At 42.3% G+C, this 18,980-nt stretch overlaps 1 protein-coding gene across 1 annotated transcript in view; it reads right to left on the minus strand.

Moving 5' to 3' along the window:
• The window catches only part of LOC144103643 (uncharacterized), a 36,622-nt gene extending 20,395 nt beyond the window's left edge, over positions 1–16,227 (minus strand). The window contains exons 1-2 of the mRNA XM_077636307.1: positions 12,193–16,227; positions 10,859–11,498 (exon numbers count right to left, since the gene is read on the minus strand). Coding sequence (XP_077492433.1) covers positions 10,859–11,418 — 560 coding nt within the window. The 5' untranslated portion in view covers positions 11,419–11,498; positions 12,193–16,227. The remainder of the gene's footprint in view (positions 1–10,858; positions 11,499–12,192) is intronic.
• Between the last annotated feature and the right edge of the window lie 2,753 nt (positions 16,228–18,980).

Below are 18,980 nucleotides of genomic sequence, written 5' to 3' on the forward strand. Positions count from 1 at the left end.
TCTTGTTGCTGCATGGATTTGACCTTATAAAGCGATCGAAAGCAAAACCTAATTTCGGCACTGTTGGTTTCGATGTCGCACCCGATGGAGCGCAATGCTTGAATTTTGTATCCGAATTTTATAACCGGCTTAACTTGTATGTGCGATGGTTTCCTCGTCGCGACTGCGTACTGCGCGAATAGAAACCTTACATGGAGATACCTCTCCACTCTCTTGAAACTGCGCTCCGCCGACGCGTTGTGGCTGATTTTTTATTTGCTGAATGCGCAGTGCTAGAACGCGTCAGTAAGAGTGACTGTGCCTGCATCGACATCGGGATGGATACCATCACATTTTAGGATGACGTGTTCTATTGTTTCTACAGATTTACCACACACAGCACATGTGTCATCTTCGTTAAATTTTTTTCTGTAGCTGCGCGTTCTAAGCCACCCTGACCTAGCTACAAAGAAGAGGGCACTGCCTCTTGAGTTATCATAAAACGTTTCCTTCCAGATCTGCCTTTTCCAGCATCGATATAGTTCTACACTATGCTTCTTTTCCATTGAATCTATCCAATTTTTACCTTCGACGTTTTTTACCTGTCGTTTAATGCTCTTTCTTTCTCTTTCCTCATCCCTGGCAAACTTACTGGCCAGCTTTCTAGTTCGTTTCCGCCACTTTGTGTCAACGCCCTTTCTGTACAGGTATTTAAATACGTACCTTAGCTGCCCATCTGTTATCATCCAATTTCCTCAGGCGTTCTTCGTATAGTACTTTACTCTGAGCTTCCCGTGCTTCGAACGTTGCCCAGCCCATATCCCTTGTACTGCCTCGTTTGTGGTTTTCCCGTGGGCACCTAGTGCTAATCTTCCAACAGTTCTCTGATTTACTTCTAATCGCGAATGAACTTCAGCCCTTAAGCATAGAACTGCATTTCCAGAAGTAAGCCCTGGCACCATTATTCCTTTCCAAATACCTCTGAGGACTTCATACCTGTTGTACCCCCAATAATTCCTGTTTCATTATCCCGGCATCTCATCGCCCTTTTGCTATGAGAGAGTCTGTTCGTGCTTTTCCGTGTACATATGCCCTTTGTTTACCCATACCCCGAGATATTTGTATTTGGCCACTTGGGGTATTTCATGGCCTTGTATTGTAAGCTCCTGATCAGTTGTGCCGTTGAAAACCATCACACCTGACTTAGTTGCGCTGAAACTGAAACCTAGACTGTCTCCTTCGTCTCCACAGCAATTCACCAAAGTTTGCAAATCTTCCTGTCTATCAGCTAACAATACAATATCGTCCGCATACATTAAACCCGGTAGTCGTTGCTCAACAACTTTTCCGCCTAATGTGTATGACAGATCATAACCTAGATTGCTTCCTTGTAGCCTTCTTTCCATAGTTATCATATAAAGCATGAATAGCAGCAGTGATAGAGGACAACCTTGCCTTAATCCTTTGTGTATCTGGACAGTTGTATTCTTAATTCCTTCCTATGTTATTTCAACTTTATTTTCTCGATATATTTCCTGTAGAAAATTAATTACCTCATGACCGACACCTTCACCTTTTAATTTGTTCTACAAGAGTTCCCTGTTCACGCTGTCGTATGTACCGCTTATGTCCAGGAAGGCTAAATACAGAGGTCTGTTTTCCGCCTTAGCTATTTATATGCACTGGGTAAACACGAACAGGCAATCATCTAAGCCCCTACCACTTCTTAACCCGTTCTGAAGTTCTCCGAGTATTCTATTACTTTCTACCCATGACTGCATTTTTATTTTCACCGCCTGCATCGCCAGCCTGTATGTAACTGATGTTATCGTAACTGGTCGGAAGGATTTTATAATGTTCGTCTTATTGCCTTTTCTTTTTAAAATCAAATTCATTTTACTCTGTTTCCAGCTGTGCGGAATTTGCTGATTTGTTATGACTGCCTCCAATACTTTTATCAGCGTTTCCTTGCCTCTTGGGCCAAGTTCATTGATTAGCTTGATTGGAATTTCATCGATCCCTGCGGACGTACATCTTGGAATATTTGCTTCCGCCTTTTTCCAGTTAAGATTCGTCAGTTCCACGCTGTTTTCTATTGTGCTGTCCTGTGTTGCCCCCTCTTTTGGGGTGATTACTCTATCGTCTTTCTTAAATGACTCAGCTATAACTGATGAAATGTAGTTCACAGCGTCATCTCCCTCTAAACATTTTCCCTCAGCATCGTGAATCTGTTTCTGCTTACTGTGATTCGCTTTGCCCAGCCAGCTTATATGGTTCCAGAATTTTCTTGGCCCCCCTTTAGTTGCATCGCGAACTTCAGCCAGCCAGCTATCAGAGGACTGCTTTATTTCAGCCTGGACGAGGACCTGCACTTGCTGTTTTTTTTGTCGATAAGACCCATTTTTGGCCTATTTCCTCTTCAGATAACTGTGCCCTCTTTGCTTCTCTGTGTTCCCGTGATGCCAACCGTCGTTGTTCGATGCATGCCCTCCCTAATTTCTTTATTCCACCAACTTCGGGGCTTCCTCTTTCCTCTCCAACAGTTTACTCCTTTTACTTGTTTTATTTTTGTACTAATGAGTAGTTATAATTTATTATAATCCCACTTTTGCATGGGATGTGTCTCTATTGCTTCCTCTATGCAGGCCGCTATTTGCGCTATTTGTTCGTCATTTAATTTTGCCCACTCTTTTTGACTCCCCTTCATTTCTCTTTTGAGCAGGGCTCGAAACTGTAGACTAATACGCTAATGATCACTACCGAGGCTGTACTTCCCTCCTTCGTCTATTTCCATCATTGCGAGCTTGCTATGCATCCCCCACGAGATTAAGCAGTAGTCAATGGTCGTTTGCCTGTTACGGGATTCCCACGTGATTTGTCCCTCGCGCTTAGTTTCTCTATTTGCAATAGCCAGGTTGTGTCGCTCACAGAAGTCTAGCATCAACTTCCCGTTACAATCTGTGTATCCATCCAGATCCTCGATGTGGCCATTCATGTCCCTCTACAGAATAATATTGGCGCCTTCCCCAAACTGCTTTATATCATCATTGAGACACTTAACTAGATCCGTGTTCTCTTGCCTGCATTTGTCCCCGGTCCCTAAATAAACTACTCCTAGCCATGTCCTTTTACCGGCAATTGTACCCGATACCCAGACATGCTCTTTGAAAGTTGGCTTTATTCTTTGCCAATTTGTTCCTTGATGTATCAGCATACCTACTCCTCCTCCTTTCCTCTCCGTTGTTGTTCTGTTGCTCACTTTCCAGACGTAGCCATCAACAAATGGTAGGTCTTCTAGATCCCTGAGATGTGTCTCGCATAGCGCGTATACACCTACTTCTTCGCCCTTCAGCTGCTGTTCTATCTCTCCTTCGCTCTCTTTCTACTGCCTTGCATGTTTATGTACCTGATCCTGGTGTTAAATTTCTTTTTTGTAGTTTTCTTCCTGGACCTCCTATAGATAGTGGTCATTTTATCGGCATCAGCCTCCACTGCTACACTTTCTACTTTGCTTCTACCTACCCCTATGCCCTGAGCCGCAGTGGACCCCCAAAAAAGCTACTGCCCGGCCTGCCAGGCGCCACCCGATCTCGGCTCCTATCCTTCTATTAAAGTGGATGCCATCTCGTGTAAAGCCTTCGCCAAAGCCTGCTCTATGTACTTCCCTGTTTATGTCTGCCACTTCAAAGCCTTTCCCTTGGCTTAGCTTCCTTATCTGCCGATTAACGGACACAACGTCCTTGGCAATTTCTCCGTTCCGTCCTTGTACTTCCGGCACTGTGCACACCACGATCTTTACTTGCTGTGCTATCGCCATTAAATCCTCAACTCCCTCCGCTAATCTTTCCACTACTTTTCCACTAATTTCCACTACGTCCTTGCGTATCGTACGCCATCTACGCGCGTTTTCTGAAAGCAAGCCCAGACAATGCGCCGTATCTTAAAACTCAGCGCATGATCAGGTCTTTAATTGCAATAAAGGCCATGGCCATGCAAAGAGTTGAGCGTACGCGTGACACAAGCGTTGCTCATGGTAGCACCGAGCTGGATCGAGGCATTAGGGTTTAGAGATAACAATAGTCATGTAAATAAATCTGCGGTGGAAATTAGCAAAAAGCGATTGGAGGATTGCTGGCACAAAAGCAGGCAGGTGACATAAGTTTTAAAGTGTAGGAAGATGTTTTTTAAAGAAAATGGTGAATTTTATTATTAACGTACAGCAGAGTTAAACAAAAATAAAGGAAAAAACTGAGCATAGCGGCAACCACTGCGCCGTTTCAAAGGGGATGCTCCTGCCTTCCATCCATCCATATGTAATCTTTAGGGGCTGCGCTTCGTTGCGGTTATAGGTCGTTCTACTTCCACAGTTGTGTGGAGAAAAGGCGGTCGTACCTTAGGGTGCGAGCTCCCGTTTCCCTTTCCCACAGCATACAGAAACTTGTGTTTTTATCTACCGGATTAAAAAAATAAATTCCTGGGCGCAATCTAATGGCCTGTAATCAATACCAAACATCATTCACAAGATAGCGTACGTACGTGCATGTTGTCTTGCGTATAGTTTTATGGCGCACTAGTGACTACGGCTATCATGCACCACCCAAAGGATAGAATTTTTTTGCTTTACCTCTGGGATACCTTGCAGTTTGATAATTATAAGCTTGCTTCTTTTAAAAATATGAAAGCAGTCCACAAGCGCACTTTCTTCAGTAAGCAAAGAAGGGTGAAAAGATAGGTAGACATCAAGTATAAAAGAGTGGAGTTTTTCCTTAACTTTTTCCAGCTTTGCGCTTGAACATAAATTGCGACTTATTGTGTCCACTTCTCTGCGCAGCTCACATGCTGATGTCTCTTCCTTTACAAGACTAAAACTGCGCATATAAGTTTGTGTGTCCAATATGTGAAGGCACCATAAAAATAATTCAACTAATGACTTCAACAGGAAAGAGGGCTAGAATTATTGTACACTATCAGGCATTCACTTTTCATCAACGCGTGTAGACAGAACGATTGAGTGTATATATATATATATATATATATATATATAGTGCCATTTATTTTGTTTTGCTCAGTAAATGACCTTTGAAACAATGCAAGAATTATTATGACCATAGTATTGATTTATTATTTATTTATATGTATAATGTGGGCACTTAAGTTCTACAGAAGTTATATTAGTCCTCATTGTGTTTTCAGCATCATTTTTGCATTGAGTACAAGTTCATCTGATAGTATATTCCTTCGTGCGACATATTTAATGAGATTAAATATATGTTTTACACAGTTTTCTTTCTAGATTGAGTAACTTTGATAACAATAAACTTCAAGAACTTTCAGCCTGAAAACTTAATAAGCAGATTATTTCATCTTCCATTTTCTATTGCCCCAGTCCGAGACTGAAACTCTAATCCTTGCTCTCTCTCTGCTTGATCAAAATGCCATACCGTTCACTGAAAATGAAGATGTTATTTTAGCTCAGCACTTGAAGAATCACTAAACCTGATTTTTTTTTTCATATATACATGACTTAATGAATCGTTTTTTATATGACCATGACTTCACTCTGATTTAATAGATTTTACTGGGTGTATCTTATGATTTACTTCAATATTTTATCTAGACTCCAATTTATTTTTTGTTTATTTATTTATTACTTCTGCAAAGGCCCTTTGAAGTGGTATTACATGAGAGAGCGGGTTGCGTAGCGTAACAATGCTTCATGGTGATTTGAATAGTGATGGGTCAGTATGGAGTACAATGTGGAAAGGCAAATCATACTGTTTGTTCACACTGCATACAAAAAATGAAGACAGATGTGCAGATGTGCGGGCAGGCAGAGGATATATGTGGTCTTTTCATGGTTGAAACGGCTGGATGTGCAGTAGGCAGGGTTGATAACAGACTCGTACGAAACATGATAATATAGACATACTTTTTAAGTGTGACACCGGTCAGTTAAATCAGCGAGATGAAGAATGAATTTTAGTTCAGTGACACTTTCATGACACGAATAAGCAGAGAAGATGAACCTAGCGCCATGGTATTGTATTGCTTCCAGTGTATTAAAAAGGCTATTTTGATTATGGCGAAAATAGCGCTTGCATACTCTATTTTAGGCCGTACAAATGTTACATAGGCTAATGATTTCAACGATAGTGGTTGAAAGCTCACAGAGTATACAGCTTAGAGCATGTAATTGTAGAGAACGTTCGCTCTTGATTTCGTTGTGCTGAGGTTGAACGGCGCATCGTTCTGCTTTCTCAACGCCACCCATTCTGATGTTGCTCGGAACCCAGCAAAATTTTGTCGTGCTCATCTGTTTTGTATGATGTCTCCGATTAGTGCTGTAACTGCAACTGTAATTGTGAAGTGAGGCGAGTATGCTCAGAGAATCAGCAGAAATGATGCTGTTCTCGATGTTATCATTTATTATCTTTTCTACGGCCACAGGGAGAGCATAACACTCCGCAGTAACGACGGATATGCACACTGAGATAGCTGTAATGTTCTTTCGCAATGATTTTCTGCCACGGCACTTCCGACATAGTGTGCCGATTTTTAATGATTAGCATAAAATGCTGTGTATTCCTTGCATTCTTCGTTTGCAAAATATTTTTGTAACATGTGCTCTTTAGCTGTTCATTTTTCCTGAAAATTTGTTGATGTGTGTTAATGTGATGTACTATATACAAGATAGGATTATGGTCTGCACTCTTTAGGATCCAATTTAAAACATTGGCACTAGCCTGAACTTTCTGGAACTGGTGAAAAACTCGTGCGCCGGAATATAGTTTCCAGAAAGGCTGTCCGAGCAGCCAAAACATTGGGCTGCGCCCCACTGCAAATTGGAGAAGCAAGTGATAGGTTGGCTCGGTAGGTAAGCAAATTGTGTGGTTCCTCAAAGATGCGTTTTGTTTTCTTACTGAACTGAAGAAAGGAGGAGGGTCTTAAAAAAAATTAAGCCACAATGAGGAAATCTTCAGTTAACATGTAATTTTGCGTGCTGATGGCAACTGTTTATTTTATTTTAATGTTCAATAAGTCCTTAAGAACTTATAAAATATCTTAAGTAACGTTTTGCCACACGTGTTTCATATAAATTCAAGCCATGCAATAAAGGTAAAATTATCATCCTACCTGTCATAGAAGTTGAGCAACAGGGTATATAGAAGTTATCACTTAAGAAACAGGAATACATCAAACTTTATAACTCAACTTCTAAGATAGGCAGGATAACATTATAACCTAACTACAAAGCTTTATGTGAAGAAAAGCCAATAGCATGCATTCTTAGCAAGTTCTCTGCAGAAAAAATTCATGAAAGCTGTCGGCAAAAAGCTAAGTTAAGTGCAAACAAGAAATTGTTAAACATAAATTTAAAACACACATTGGAAATCAGCACATGCAAGCACGACAAAACTACAACAGCAACCATCAAAACAGACGCACAACTCGCCCAGCCACCAGGCCAGAATATTGGTTGCTTCATCGTCTGACAGGTGAGGCAGCCTGTGGGATCAGATACTTTGCTCGCATCTGCAAAGCTCAACTCGCAGCCAACAGCAGTTTCTCTGACTACAGAAACTGTAGGAAAGCACTAATTTTTAATTATGCCTGAAAGAATAATGACAATTTTTCTACCTTGTGAGCGATGTTTGTTCACGATTAGGACAGTATCTTTCATACAGGAATTTTTTTCAATCCAGCGTATAAACACACAAGTCACTGTAGATGCGAACGTCAGTTGTATATGCGATAAACAGGAGTTTCTTATAACATACCAGTTATCTTGGCTCTGATGCAATGCAGTAATTCATCAGACACATTCCAAGTGAACGTTATTGATCGCAGTGACCATTGTTTCATTAGGAAAACTCGGCGCTGCTATGCAGTTTTTGTTCTTTTTTTATTTTACAATAGGATACATTCGGAAGGTCACATGGAACAGTGGAGGAACACAATTACCAGCAGTAAACACATGAAAATCAGTACAACTGTTGCCGAGTGATTCTGAATTAGACATGTCCCTAGTACGGGCGTCTATAATCAGTACTAAATTATTGTCATTCGCCCCATATTGAACTTCACAACTGCACTGCTTGTGTGCTCAGTTCAGGGTATATATTAAGATCCAAAAACAAGTGCCCCCAAGCACAGTTTGCATCCCATTGGCTGTGGTGAACGATTCCTTGAAACTAGAGCTTGTTTTTAGTTCAGTTTCAAACTGTTGTTAATGACGTGTATTCTAGGCTTGAGCTAATTACAGTACATATCATTCAGCTTCCAATATTATCCAAGGTATTCCACATGCTCCTCACATTAAGCACCTAAGTATGCACTCCCTCTAAAGAATTCAATGTTGTCATTTCAAAACGCACCTTTTTTTTTCTGCATGTAAACACTTTCTCACATCTGTTGAAGATCAACTGAGAGTTTTCCATAGCTCCTCTACATTGCTTTTCTCTGTTTAATGCCATTTAAGTTTTTAAAGCAATATTTGCAGGTTCAATGGCCCTCTTGTAAGAACACATATTGTAGACTGCATTCATCCCCGATTATCAATGTTACGCTTTTCTCCCTCAGTGTTGCATACAATGATGCACCACACCCATACCTAAAGCTTTCGTTTCCTGGAAGTGGAGCCTTTATCATCAGGTTGAATTGGTGATTTAGCTGCACACAGGCAGGATGTGCATAGACTGAGAAGTAAACCAGTGCCCACTGGTTCCTGGAGCCCAAGCGGAGAAAAACTGCCCCTTTTATTGTCCCTTTGTTGCCCCTTTTATTCTAAGTAATTTTCTCTAAACCAATTGATTGGTGCTACAAATTAAAAAAAAAATTCAATTATTATCTTGTGCACCTTGGTTTCGGTGACTGTTGGCTTCTTTCATATATATATATATATATATATATATATATATATATATATATATATATATATATATATATATATATATATATATATATATGAAATACATGACCCATGCCAAGCCAGTTAACATTACCATGAACTGGCACTTAAGCTCGGAACTCAGAAACTGAGTCTACTTGTCTAGGATATTTCTTGGCCTAGCAGAAAAGAGCCTTCTATCGTCAGCCCCACCTTTGCTATAGGCACATCCGACGTGCATGGACTGCAATGCACCATGCAATAGGCGGGATTTTTACACAATCTCTTGCACTACCAGTGACACCTCGACTCAGCACCCCCCCTTCTGTCAGAAACTCCATTCGAAAGTCAACAACTGGTCTTTCCCGCATACCTTAGTTTACCAAGAGATAGCGGAGTTCATTTTAGAAGAACTGTGAAGCCGATGAAACGAGTGCTGTGGGTGTGGGCGTTAAGCATGTATCACATTATGGACAAAACAAGAACTGCAGGCTTTTGCACTGCGATTGTTTGAAAGAGGTGGTCGGCCATCTTATTCTCACCACAGGACATATGTAGGAAGGTACACCGACAGAATTGTGCAGGAGGTGCAAGCCTTGCAGCGTCCAAATGTGAGTGGTCCACATGAAAAATTTCAAAACTGGTGTCCAGAGAAGACTGTCCGATCTTTCTGAACATGAAAACGCATAAGAGTAAACAAACTCAACACAACCCATGCACAGGAGAAGGTTACACCCTCTTGAACCTACGCTAGCCGGCACAACTTTTGCTAAATAAACTTTCTGAGTTACTCCACACAGTGTCCTGCGTGTTGAACGTGAGGCATATATTGGTTAACTGTGCTTGAGCTTCAAAGAATGCAAGTGCAAAGCATGGGGAAGACTGCACAATGTGCGAAAAAGAAGAACAGGACATTCATTTGAAAATCAAATAAAAGGTTTGTTCATCGATCTTTATTAGAATGAATGCATGCGACGGCAGGTGAATGCACATTGGCTAGGAAAATGAGAAATTTGAACTTTTCTCCAAAGCAGCCAACAAAACTACCACAAGTTCTTGTACAAGTGATAATGCACTGTTATCAGACAAAACAACTTTGTTGTGGGGAACAGCACTTCACATCACTTTATGACCTTAAAGGCTCCCGGGATTTGGGATGTTACATAAGAGGTGGGTTACATGTATAAATCAGATTTAATAAGCAAACAAAGACGGTGAGGAAACAATGCTCTGCAAATATTGTGCCATTTATATAGGGCAGAGACAGTGCTCCAATATGGTGACACATATGACAGTGAATTGTTTTGTGCGGCTTTCGCTCCAAAGAACGCAGAACTCCTCAAGACAGGAAAATAACGCAAGACACATCGTTCTGAGGCGGGATACCTAATTTTCCTGTCTCTTTCCTGCCGCGAACACTGCTTTAAGAAACACGCAAAGGTTTTCAAAGTGGCAGCCAAAGATTTTCACAGCAGCAGCTTTTCCTGTGTTGTCACAAAAACAGTCATTTGTTCAATGATATTAACAAGTGTCCTTATAGTTAAGCTCACAAAAATTATCCCGCTTAGGCTTCAAGACAAAGAAATTGTTGTGTGACCTTTGACTCCCCAAAATGTCTTCACTCAGGCAGAGAGACAACTAGTACCAGAAAATAATATTCGGTACAATTTTTTGAAAGTCACTCCCCAACAACAAGTAATGCCATCCACGTACGACCGCAAGTTCATTTTCCAATGATGCAACTTTAAGAGCACAGCAGGCTCACTCTCCGTTTTCACGAAAGACTTGGAGCGACAGCATGAGTGTCGTACAAGGGAACAAAAATCTCATTTTCTGAAAACTTTCTCAAAATAAACAAAACTTCCAAATGTAATTAATGATAAAGGTTAATTACAAGCACCTCTTTTGGGACATTCAGCTAGAACTTTGTTAGCAAGTATACAAATTGGTAGTAAGCACAACACATACACCAAGGCCATCACAGACTACTGCTATTTTTTATGAATAGCCTCCTTGTGGTGTTTCAAAGTTTGCCTCCGAGTGAATGCCTTTGGGCACAAGTCACATTGGAAGGGCTTTTCGCCTTTATGGGATCTCTCATGCCTCACAAGGTGTGAACTAGCTCTAAAGGCCATGGGGCACAACTGGCACTGAAACGGCTTTTCACCAGTGTGGGTACGGATGTGGAGCACCAGGTTCCACTTCTGTGCAAATGTGCTACCACAATGATCACAACGGTAAGAACGCTCACCTGTATGTGTGCGCTGGTGTTTCACCAGGTTACTCTGATGTGTAAAGCTGCTACCACAATGGTCACAGCGGTAAGAACGCTCGCCTGTGTGAGTGCGCTGGTGTACCTTCAGATTGGCCTTTTGTGCAAACCTGCTTCCACAGTCGTTACACTGGTATGGACGGTCGCCGGTATGGACTCGGAGATGCTCCACTAGCTTGGATCTACTTTTGAATGTCTTCCTGCAGTCGGTGCATTCATGCAGCCTATTTCCTGTGGGGTTGCCCTTGTGGTTACCCATGCCGGACGACGTAGAGCCCATGCAGCTGCTCACAGGGTGCCTTTTGCTGGCTGGATCTTGCACGAGAGGTGTGCCATGGGCGCTCTGTGTGACAACTGAACCTGTGTTGTACAGGCAGAGCGTTTTAAAATAAAATTAAAGAACAAACAATCCACAGTTCACTTGGAGTTAGGAAAAAAGTTGAATGTGGAGAGCACACTCATGAAAAGCCGTGGATGTTTATCAGAAGTTTTATTCCACAGGTCAGACCTAAGGAGAACCCAGGCATGAAACAAGATATGTCTACACTCAATTATGCATGCAGGCAAAAAATCAGTTAGGCTGCAAGAAATTTTATCACTGCCAAAAAATAGGGCAGCCTTTGAACTCATCCAAAGTTGGTGCATTTGATCTTTCCACTTACATTACTAGCATTAAGAGACACTGTCTGAACTCCAACCAAGTGTGCTTAATAAATAAACAAGTGGAAGTCAGCTATATTTAGCCCAATGCACAATGCCATTTTTTTTTTATTTGCTCCTCATACAGTATCTAAGGAGGCCAAGGCTAAAGTCTAAAAGCCTGGCAAGGCCTTGCCTCCTTGTACAATTTCTTGCATCAATAAACAGAACTCGCAGCGGTGACTGTTCGGAAAGTTGTACACATATCACAGAAAGCAACTTTCCAAAATATCAAAGGTACATATAATCGTCATTCACCACAGTTCAGTAAAGTGAAGCTTCTGTATCCCTTCATCTATTCATTCAAAGACACTCTTTAGAAAAGCATATATAGAGAAAAAGTGCCGATTCTAACCTGGCGAGTTCTGTCCAGAGGGTACACCATGCTTGCTGACCGTGGAGCTCAAACCTGCATGTGAAAAACAGATTAAATACACTGAGACAAAAGATTACACGTGCAACAGCTCATGTTGTGGCATGTGAATGACACTGTGAATATGGAATACGTCGTAAAACAGCCTTTCAAGGTTGTGTAACTTCATTAGAGAGAGCTTGAAAAGAATTCCAAAGCAAACATTCTTGACTTTTAAACCTGCACGCAGATGATTACTGTCCTCAAGGTCAGGAAAATCTGACAATTGCCTATAGAGACCTATCGGAACCGAGTCAATAGCCGTTACATTGACAAATGAAGTTGCACGTTTTCTGGCTTCATGGGAAGGACAGCCTCTAGACAGGCTTAAGAACTAACGAGTGTCCATTATGTTTATTGACACAAAAAATTTATGCAGCCATCATTTCATTATTATACCATTGAAAGCCATTGAACTGCGCAAAATGAAAACACTTTCAGAGCATGGCTACCGGTAAAAACGTCCATGTTACAGCTACCCATTAATGTTGCCAATATGCCCAACACAACGTTCCACCTTTATCGTCTCCAAGAGTGTAATTAATCAAGTCAGTAGAACCACATCTGAACTGCACACTGCTGTTTCTTGAGTGCAGTTAGAGCATTTCATATTAACTCGTTTAATGCCTGATCCTCCAATTTTGGGACAAGGAAAAAACAAAGAAACAGATATGACCACATTTCACAATGCACTTCTATATGCTGATCAGTTCATCAATTCGCTGTTCTCAGAAAGGTTTAAGGTTACTAGTTTTTCTAACACCATGGATGGCACAAAAGAAGCCCATCTCTGGGAACACACTGATAAGGTGAAGTCATCGTAACAGCAACAGTGAGCCAAGGATGACAATGGTGAATATCCATGGTGCAAGGGCAGCTCTGGCCAAATAGCAGCCATGGCATCACACACTTTCCTCTAAACAAGGTGGGGTAAAACACCCATTTCCAAGCATTCCACCCAGCAGGAGCCAGGGACAAAGCTTCCGTATTGTAGCACTGGTGTGTATGCAGTGGCACTGGGAATCAAACACCGCAAATCCTATGTGCGCGGCGCTTGCTCCTATGGTTAGACTACCACTGTAGAGGCAGTGAACACGGCGACAGGTTGTGAATCATAATAGGACTTGTCAGCTTGTCACCAGCTGGTGCAATATTCTGAGCATAATCACAGCACTACGCTGGTTTTACAGAAATTTTGCAATTCATGAAGGCTTGAATCATATAAGGCCCTATTCGGGCAACCAAAGAAAGAACACAGTGGGTCATCAAATCTGGTAAAAAGGGTGCTACTTTGACAAAACAGATGCGCGTAACAAACAGTATTACAAGAAAACTAAAAAAACTTTGCCACAGACGATCCCATACAGCTAAATTTTACCTGGTCTTAAAAAACCTTAAAATGGAATGGAAGATGTCATAATGCAGGCTAAATGAACACAGCAAGAAAGTGTTTTTAAATAGTAAGTAATGCTATTCACATCACAAAATGAGGTCATTCACTTGAGAACACGCACAAGGAATTGTATTGCACTATTCAGCAAAAGCAAAAAAAAATGCCCATAAAGCAGTGAACAGCTGCACATACAATAAAATGCAGAATAAACCACACGATACTGACAGTACAGGTTTGCACAGCTATAGTCTTCACAAAGACCCAACCAGAAGACAAAGCTACAGTGTGAAGTAGTGGAGTCAAGGTCATACAGCACAAGAATCAAGATAAAGATTGAAGTGTCACACAGATGCACCAAAACTGCTAATTATTTCAACGCATACAATTTTCACCTTTCACGTTTCAGCTTTGAAAATCAAGAAAACACAGCGTGAATGAAAAAATAAATGTGCATGATTAACATAACTTACCACATAGCATCAATGAAAAAATCAATGTGCATTATTAACTTAGCTAACACACAATGTCCACCATAATTGCATTTTGTTCTCCTTCATATGATGTCATTGTTTTTTGCAATGACCATCACCTCTCTTCCGGAGATCTTGTTTTGATCTCTGTGTAACAAGACGGCTTTAGATTCACCATATAGTGTACCAAAAGTAAAGGTGTCATTTTCTGCAATTTGCATTTTTAATTGAGCATAATGTTTTGCAACCAGTTATCTTCCTTTATCAAAGCTTAGCTCGAGGTGCTTATTTTGTTCAAATCTCCAAGTCACAAAGTTACTTTACAAACAGACATGCAACCTTGTAGTGACTCTGGCATAGACTTTCTTCCAAAAGTATACATTTCCTGAGTGTATTAACTACCCTAAAACATACACCAGTTTGACCCATTGTCTTCTGGAATGCCCCACAGCCATTAAACCTCCTTGCCTCTCCACCCCTTTTTCATGGAGTGCCTAGCTTGACTAAGAAAGCTGGAAGACCAGCTGGCGCTTGTTCTTCAGGTATCACTCCCTTCCTGGTGCTTGATTCCGAGTGACCAAATATACTGATTCTAATGTTAGTAGTGCTATGCGCACACCACAATAGTACACAGGTCGGAGGTTGCATTCGATTGCTGTACGCGGTCACGTGTTCTGTATGTCCCACGACTAAAATGGGAATCTCATTCAGATCCTCATTTAAACTGTTTTACCAATGTGCACCAATGTTTTCTGCTGCACGAATCTTGAGCTCAAAAAGAAAAGAACTAGCCTGGTGCCCCTTCAGCATCAGGAACACCAGAAGAGGCCACAATGCAGCAATCCATTATTCCCTCTCCTTTTTCAAAGCAGCATTCATTTCTGCGGAAGAACATATACTGTTTACAAAACAAGTCCACTAAACAAAATTTTTCTTTTGAGGGCGAGCCCATATTCCTCATTTAGATCCCTGAAATTAACACAATTACATCAAAGCCATTTTCATCCCACTTGTTACATCAACACAATGCACGGAGATCATTGCACATGCAATTTTTCAGGTTATGAGCACAAGCAATGGGGTCATGGAAGGCTGGCAGTCATGGTACCGAAGGTTTTTCCCTCTGGAATGTTGTACATCTTGGCTTATCAATAATGGCCTGAAAAATAACGAAGAGCAAAGGAGTGTCACTTTAAAATGAACGGAAATGCCACAAGCACCAGCACTTGTGTGCTTTTTTGTAAATGGCAATGCACAGAGAAGTAGCGAGCAATCCAAAGAACATCCGACTACAGATTGTGTCGTTTTCTTTCTTCCCTAGGCACAAAATGTGAAAGGAGATGGTCAGAAATAAAGTGAAAATGGCTTTGTAATAAAGTATGAACAAATATTTGAAACTGATGTTTTCTACCAGGTAAGACGCAATATCCATAGTGTTATGTCTAACACAGATGGTCTGGATAGCTCTCTAGGCAAAGGCAGATGGATTTCTGTGAACCTATCTTTGCACATGCATATATGACGGTATGGTTCTACACGTGTTCTCACGAACAGATTGGTTTTGAAGATTCTTCCTCTGGCACGATGTACACTTTGTTCTCGTAATACTGGTCCACGATTATAAAATCAAACAGAGCGTAGTAGCTCAACCAAAAGTCCCTAAAGCCACAAGTGAATTGTTCATATGCTTTGTGAATACAGCACGTAAAATGCAGTAGGCACTCGAGTGTTTCAAAGTTATCTCGTTGTGTTTATGGCTTAATGCAAGTACTAAGCCACATATTACTACTGGGAATGTGAATGTACGTTTTCAATAGTAAGACACCTGTGAAGTAAGGGAAGGAAGCATTTTGAAAGGTCAATGCTTGGTACGTTGTAGTACAAGGACTCCCTTTCTCTCGGATATCAAGCAGAGCAAGATAGAATAAGTACACAAAAACCCAAATGCTAATAGTGGAGGTGCCTACGCGCTCCATATATCCAATAATCACAGATTGACGCAAGTGCTGAGAATTGGGCTTGTTGGTCACCGACTATATTCAAAAGAGAGCAAGGACGGGGCACAGCGAGGAGACACGAGTGCGAGTATCAACTGGTTTTATTCCAAGAAGATCAGCAGCACACGTTATATAGGTTTGGCAAGCTAAGAGCAGCAAAAAAATAATTCCAAAAGTTGCATCATGAATGAGGGAACGGCACGTGCCCAGCTCGGCTACCGACAAGATCTCAAAGGGGAAGACCCAAAGAGCAGCAAAACAAGTCTAAACAAGAAACAACAAAAATTCATGACAATGTGTAAGACAGTTAAAACCTAATGGTAATGCATGCATCAGAAGATGATGATATCAGAGGGAGCCACAAAACAAGTGTAAACAAGTAACAACATTTATAACAGTGTACAAGGCAGCTAAAATTTAGCGGCAGGGCCTGCGTCAAAAATCCGATGATCTAGAAATGCGATTTCATTGGGAAACAGTGACAAAGGGTCGGCTATTAAATGATGTTCTTCCTTCTTAATCATGAATGGTTCCCATATATATGACAAACCTATGTATGTTCCTGAGCTTCCTGGAATAAAACTAGTTAAGTCAGCGCTCACAGTGCCTCCTTACTGTGTCCTGTCCTTGCGCTGTTTCAAATATGATAGACTCACATCCGAGAGTTCATTGCAATGGCAAATTACCTAACTTCAGCAGCTACAGGTAATAGCAGTTAGTTGTGGAGGTGTGCTTAGAAGATAGCAAAATGCACTGGGTAACAGGCAGGAACTGTTTTGCTACTGTACTTGGGCTAAATTTTATGATTGCAAGAAAAGGGTGCAGATGACATGGATGATTTGCATTCTTGAGAGTTTGTATTAGTGCCGGTACCAAGTTCCATAAGCCACCAGAGTAGTCACAGAATGGCACTGCATATACTCCAGTAGTCGGTTCATGCCTGTCATATTAACAATGCACCTGGTTGTATTGAACACCACAGCAAACTGACTCTTTCATTGGATGTGGGATTAGGATTCCAACAAAATCCACACACACAAGAATAAAGGAAGCGCAATCTCTGTTGCCAGCACCCAAGATCATCGGGCCAAAATTCACCTAGGACATGCAACTGATTGAGCACTTAGGAGAATGGGAGACCAATTTGCTTGTCTCTGCCCTACTGTTTCGCAACCCTTGTTTATTTCGGGAGCAGCAGGTTATCTTGCCCGCAAAAAACTGTCAATCCATACACCTCAACACTGCCAAATACGAAAGCAATGAACAGAACAGAAATGCCACAAAAGGTCATAAACCTAAGCTCCAAAATGGTCTGTACCCCGTAAATAAATGCTGAAAAGTCAAGACGCACGGCATTCGTCAAAAACTGCCCGCAAGGATTCTGATGTACCCAGCTTGGCACGTAATCATCAAAATATTCACAGCAATAGATACACAGTTTCAAAAAATATGAGCCATAGGATATCATCTGCATAGTTTGCCAGCAGTTTTCCATAGAGGTTGTTCCTCCAGCATCCAGCTATCCACCTGCGAATACGCTTGATTTGCCTGCAAAATGACAAACAAAAGCACAACATACACAAGAGAAAGCCTCAATTACACAAAAGCAGAGTTCAATACAGTAGCCACATGACAAAGGTGTGGAAAGCAATCCACATTTACTGGATGTCCCAGTAGCCACGGCCAGTCAGCCGGCAGAGCGGGCTGTCGACGTTGCTGGCTAGGCCGGTTGCCAAAAACGTTCTTTGTTGCACGAGTGAGAGCTTCTTCATCAGCGGTGCTACAGGTGTTTCCCTTCCTGGCGCAATTCGCAATAAAAGAAAAAATGAAAACGGTATGTACAAGTTTCATGTCAGGGGAGGTCGGGTCAGATGTCGGAAAGGCTGTCGGGCGGAAGAATAGACCTCGGGAGGTTGAGCCTGCCTGCTTCGCAGAGGGCGAGGGGAGACAGAAAATGATCATGATGGGAGGAACACGCGGGAAAAGTCATTGATGAATGGGAACCGAGTTAGGCGTGCTGCAGTCGTAACGTGAACTGCTGGGGCCGGTAGTGAGGAAATGCGAGTGCCTAGAATGTACCCACGTCATTATTTACGGGCGATATGTGCTGTGCACTGGCCCAGTGGGTGCAGGCGAACGTATCGCGTGCAGAATCCACCGCCATAGAAGAAGATATGACAGCCGCTGGTGACGGTGAAACAATGGCGCATGGCTCTAGGCTGGAGATGTGCTGCGTGTGACTTGGGCTGCCGTGCAGGGAAGTGGTCGACGAGGAGCAGCGGAATTATGCAAAAACAAGCCCACTATGCCAGTGGGACGGGTGGCTGGGGGCACCACAGGAAGCAAGTCTGGAGCGTAGTTGTCAAAATGGGAAGCATACGGTAGGGCTGTCTCTGTCGCAGAGGCACAGGCACTGGTGAAGGCACCAGGTGTGCAGGGATACGTGGCAAATGTCCGGTGGCGCGTTAGGCGCGACAAGGCCCTGAGGTGGCGGGCATGCGTGCCTCGCGGAAGGAATGACAGTTGTGCTCACTGTAGTTCGGCTTGAGGTAGCAGGCAAACTTGGGACTAGAAGCGGGTCTGGGCCCAGTTAGAGAGGGTGCTACCATTGATGGCCCAAGAGCAGGCGCCAACGCTGAAAAGCAGGGCTGGGTAGGAGGTGCCCAGGGACGGGACCTCGCAGGTGGATGGCTATCCGTAGGGGCCATTGCAGCAAACTTTGGAGAGACCGGGTGTAGTACGAGGCAGCAGGGTCTGAAGGTGGGGAAGAGACCAAAGTGCGCTCACGGCGCACTTGCCGAACAGCAGATGGAGGCACATGCGCTGGCAGCGATAGTGGAGAGACCAATGTGGGGAGAGCGTCTACGTAAG

The sequence above is a fragment of the Amblyomma americanum genome, chromosome 9, assembly GCF_052857255.1.
Source record: "Amblyomma americanum isolate KBUSLIRL-KWMA chromosome 9, ASM5285725v1, whole genome shotgun sequence".
Lineage (NCBI taxonomy): Eukaryota > Metazoa > Arthropoda > Arachnida > Ixodida > Ixodidae > Amblyomma > Amblyomma americanum.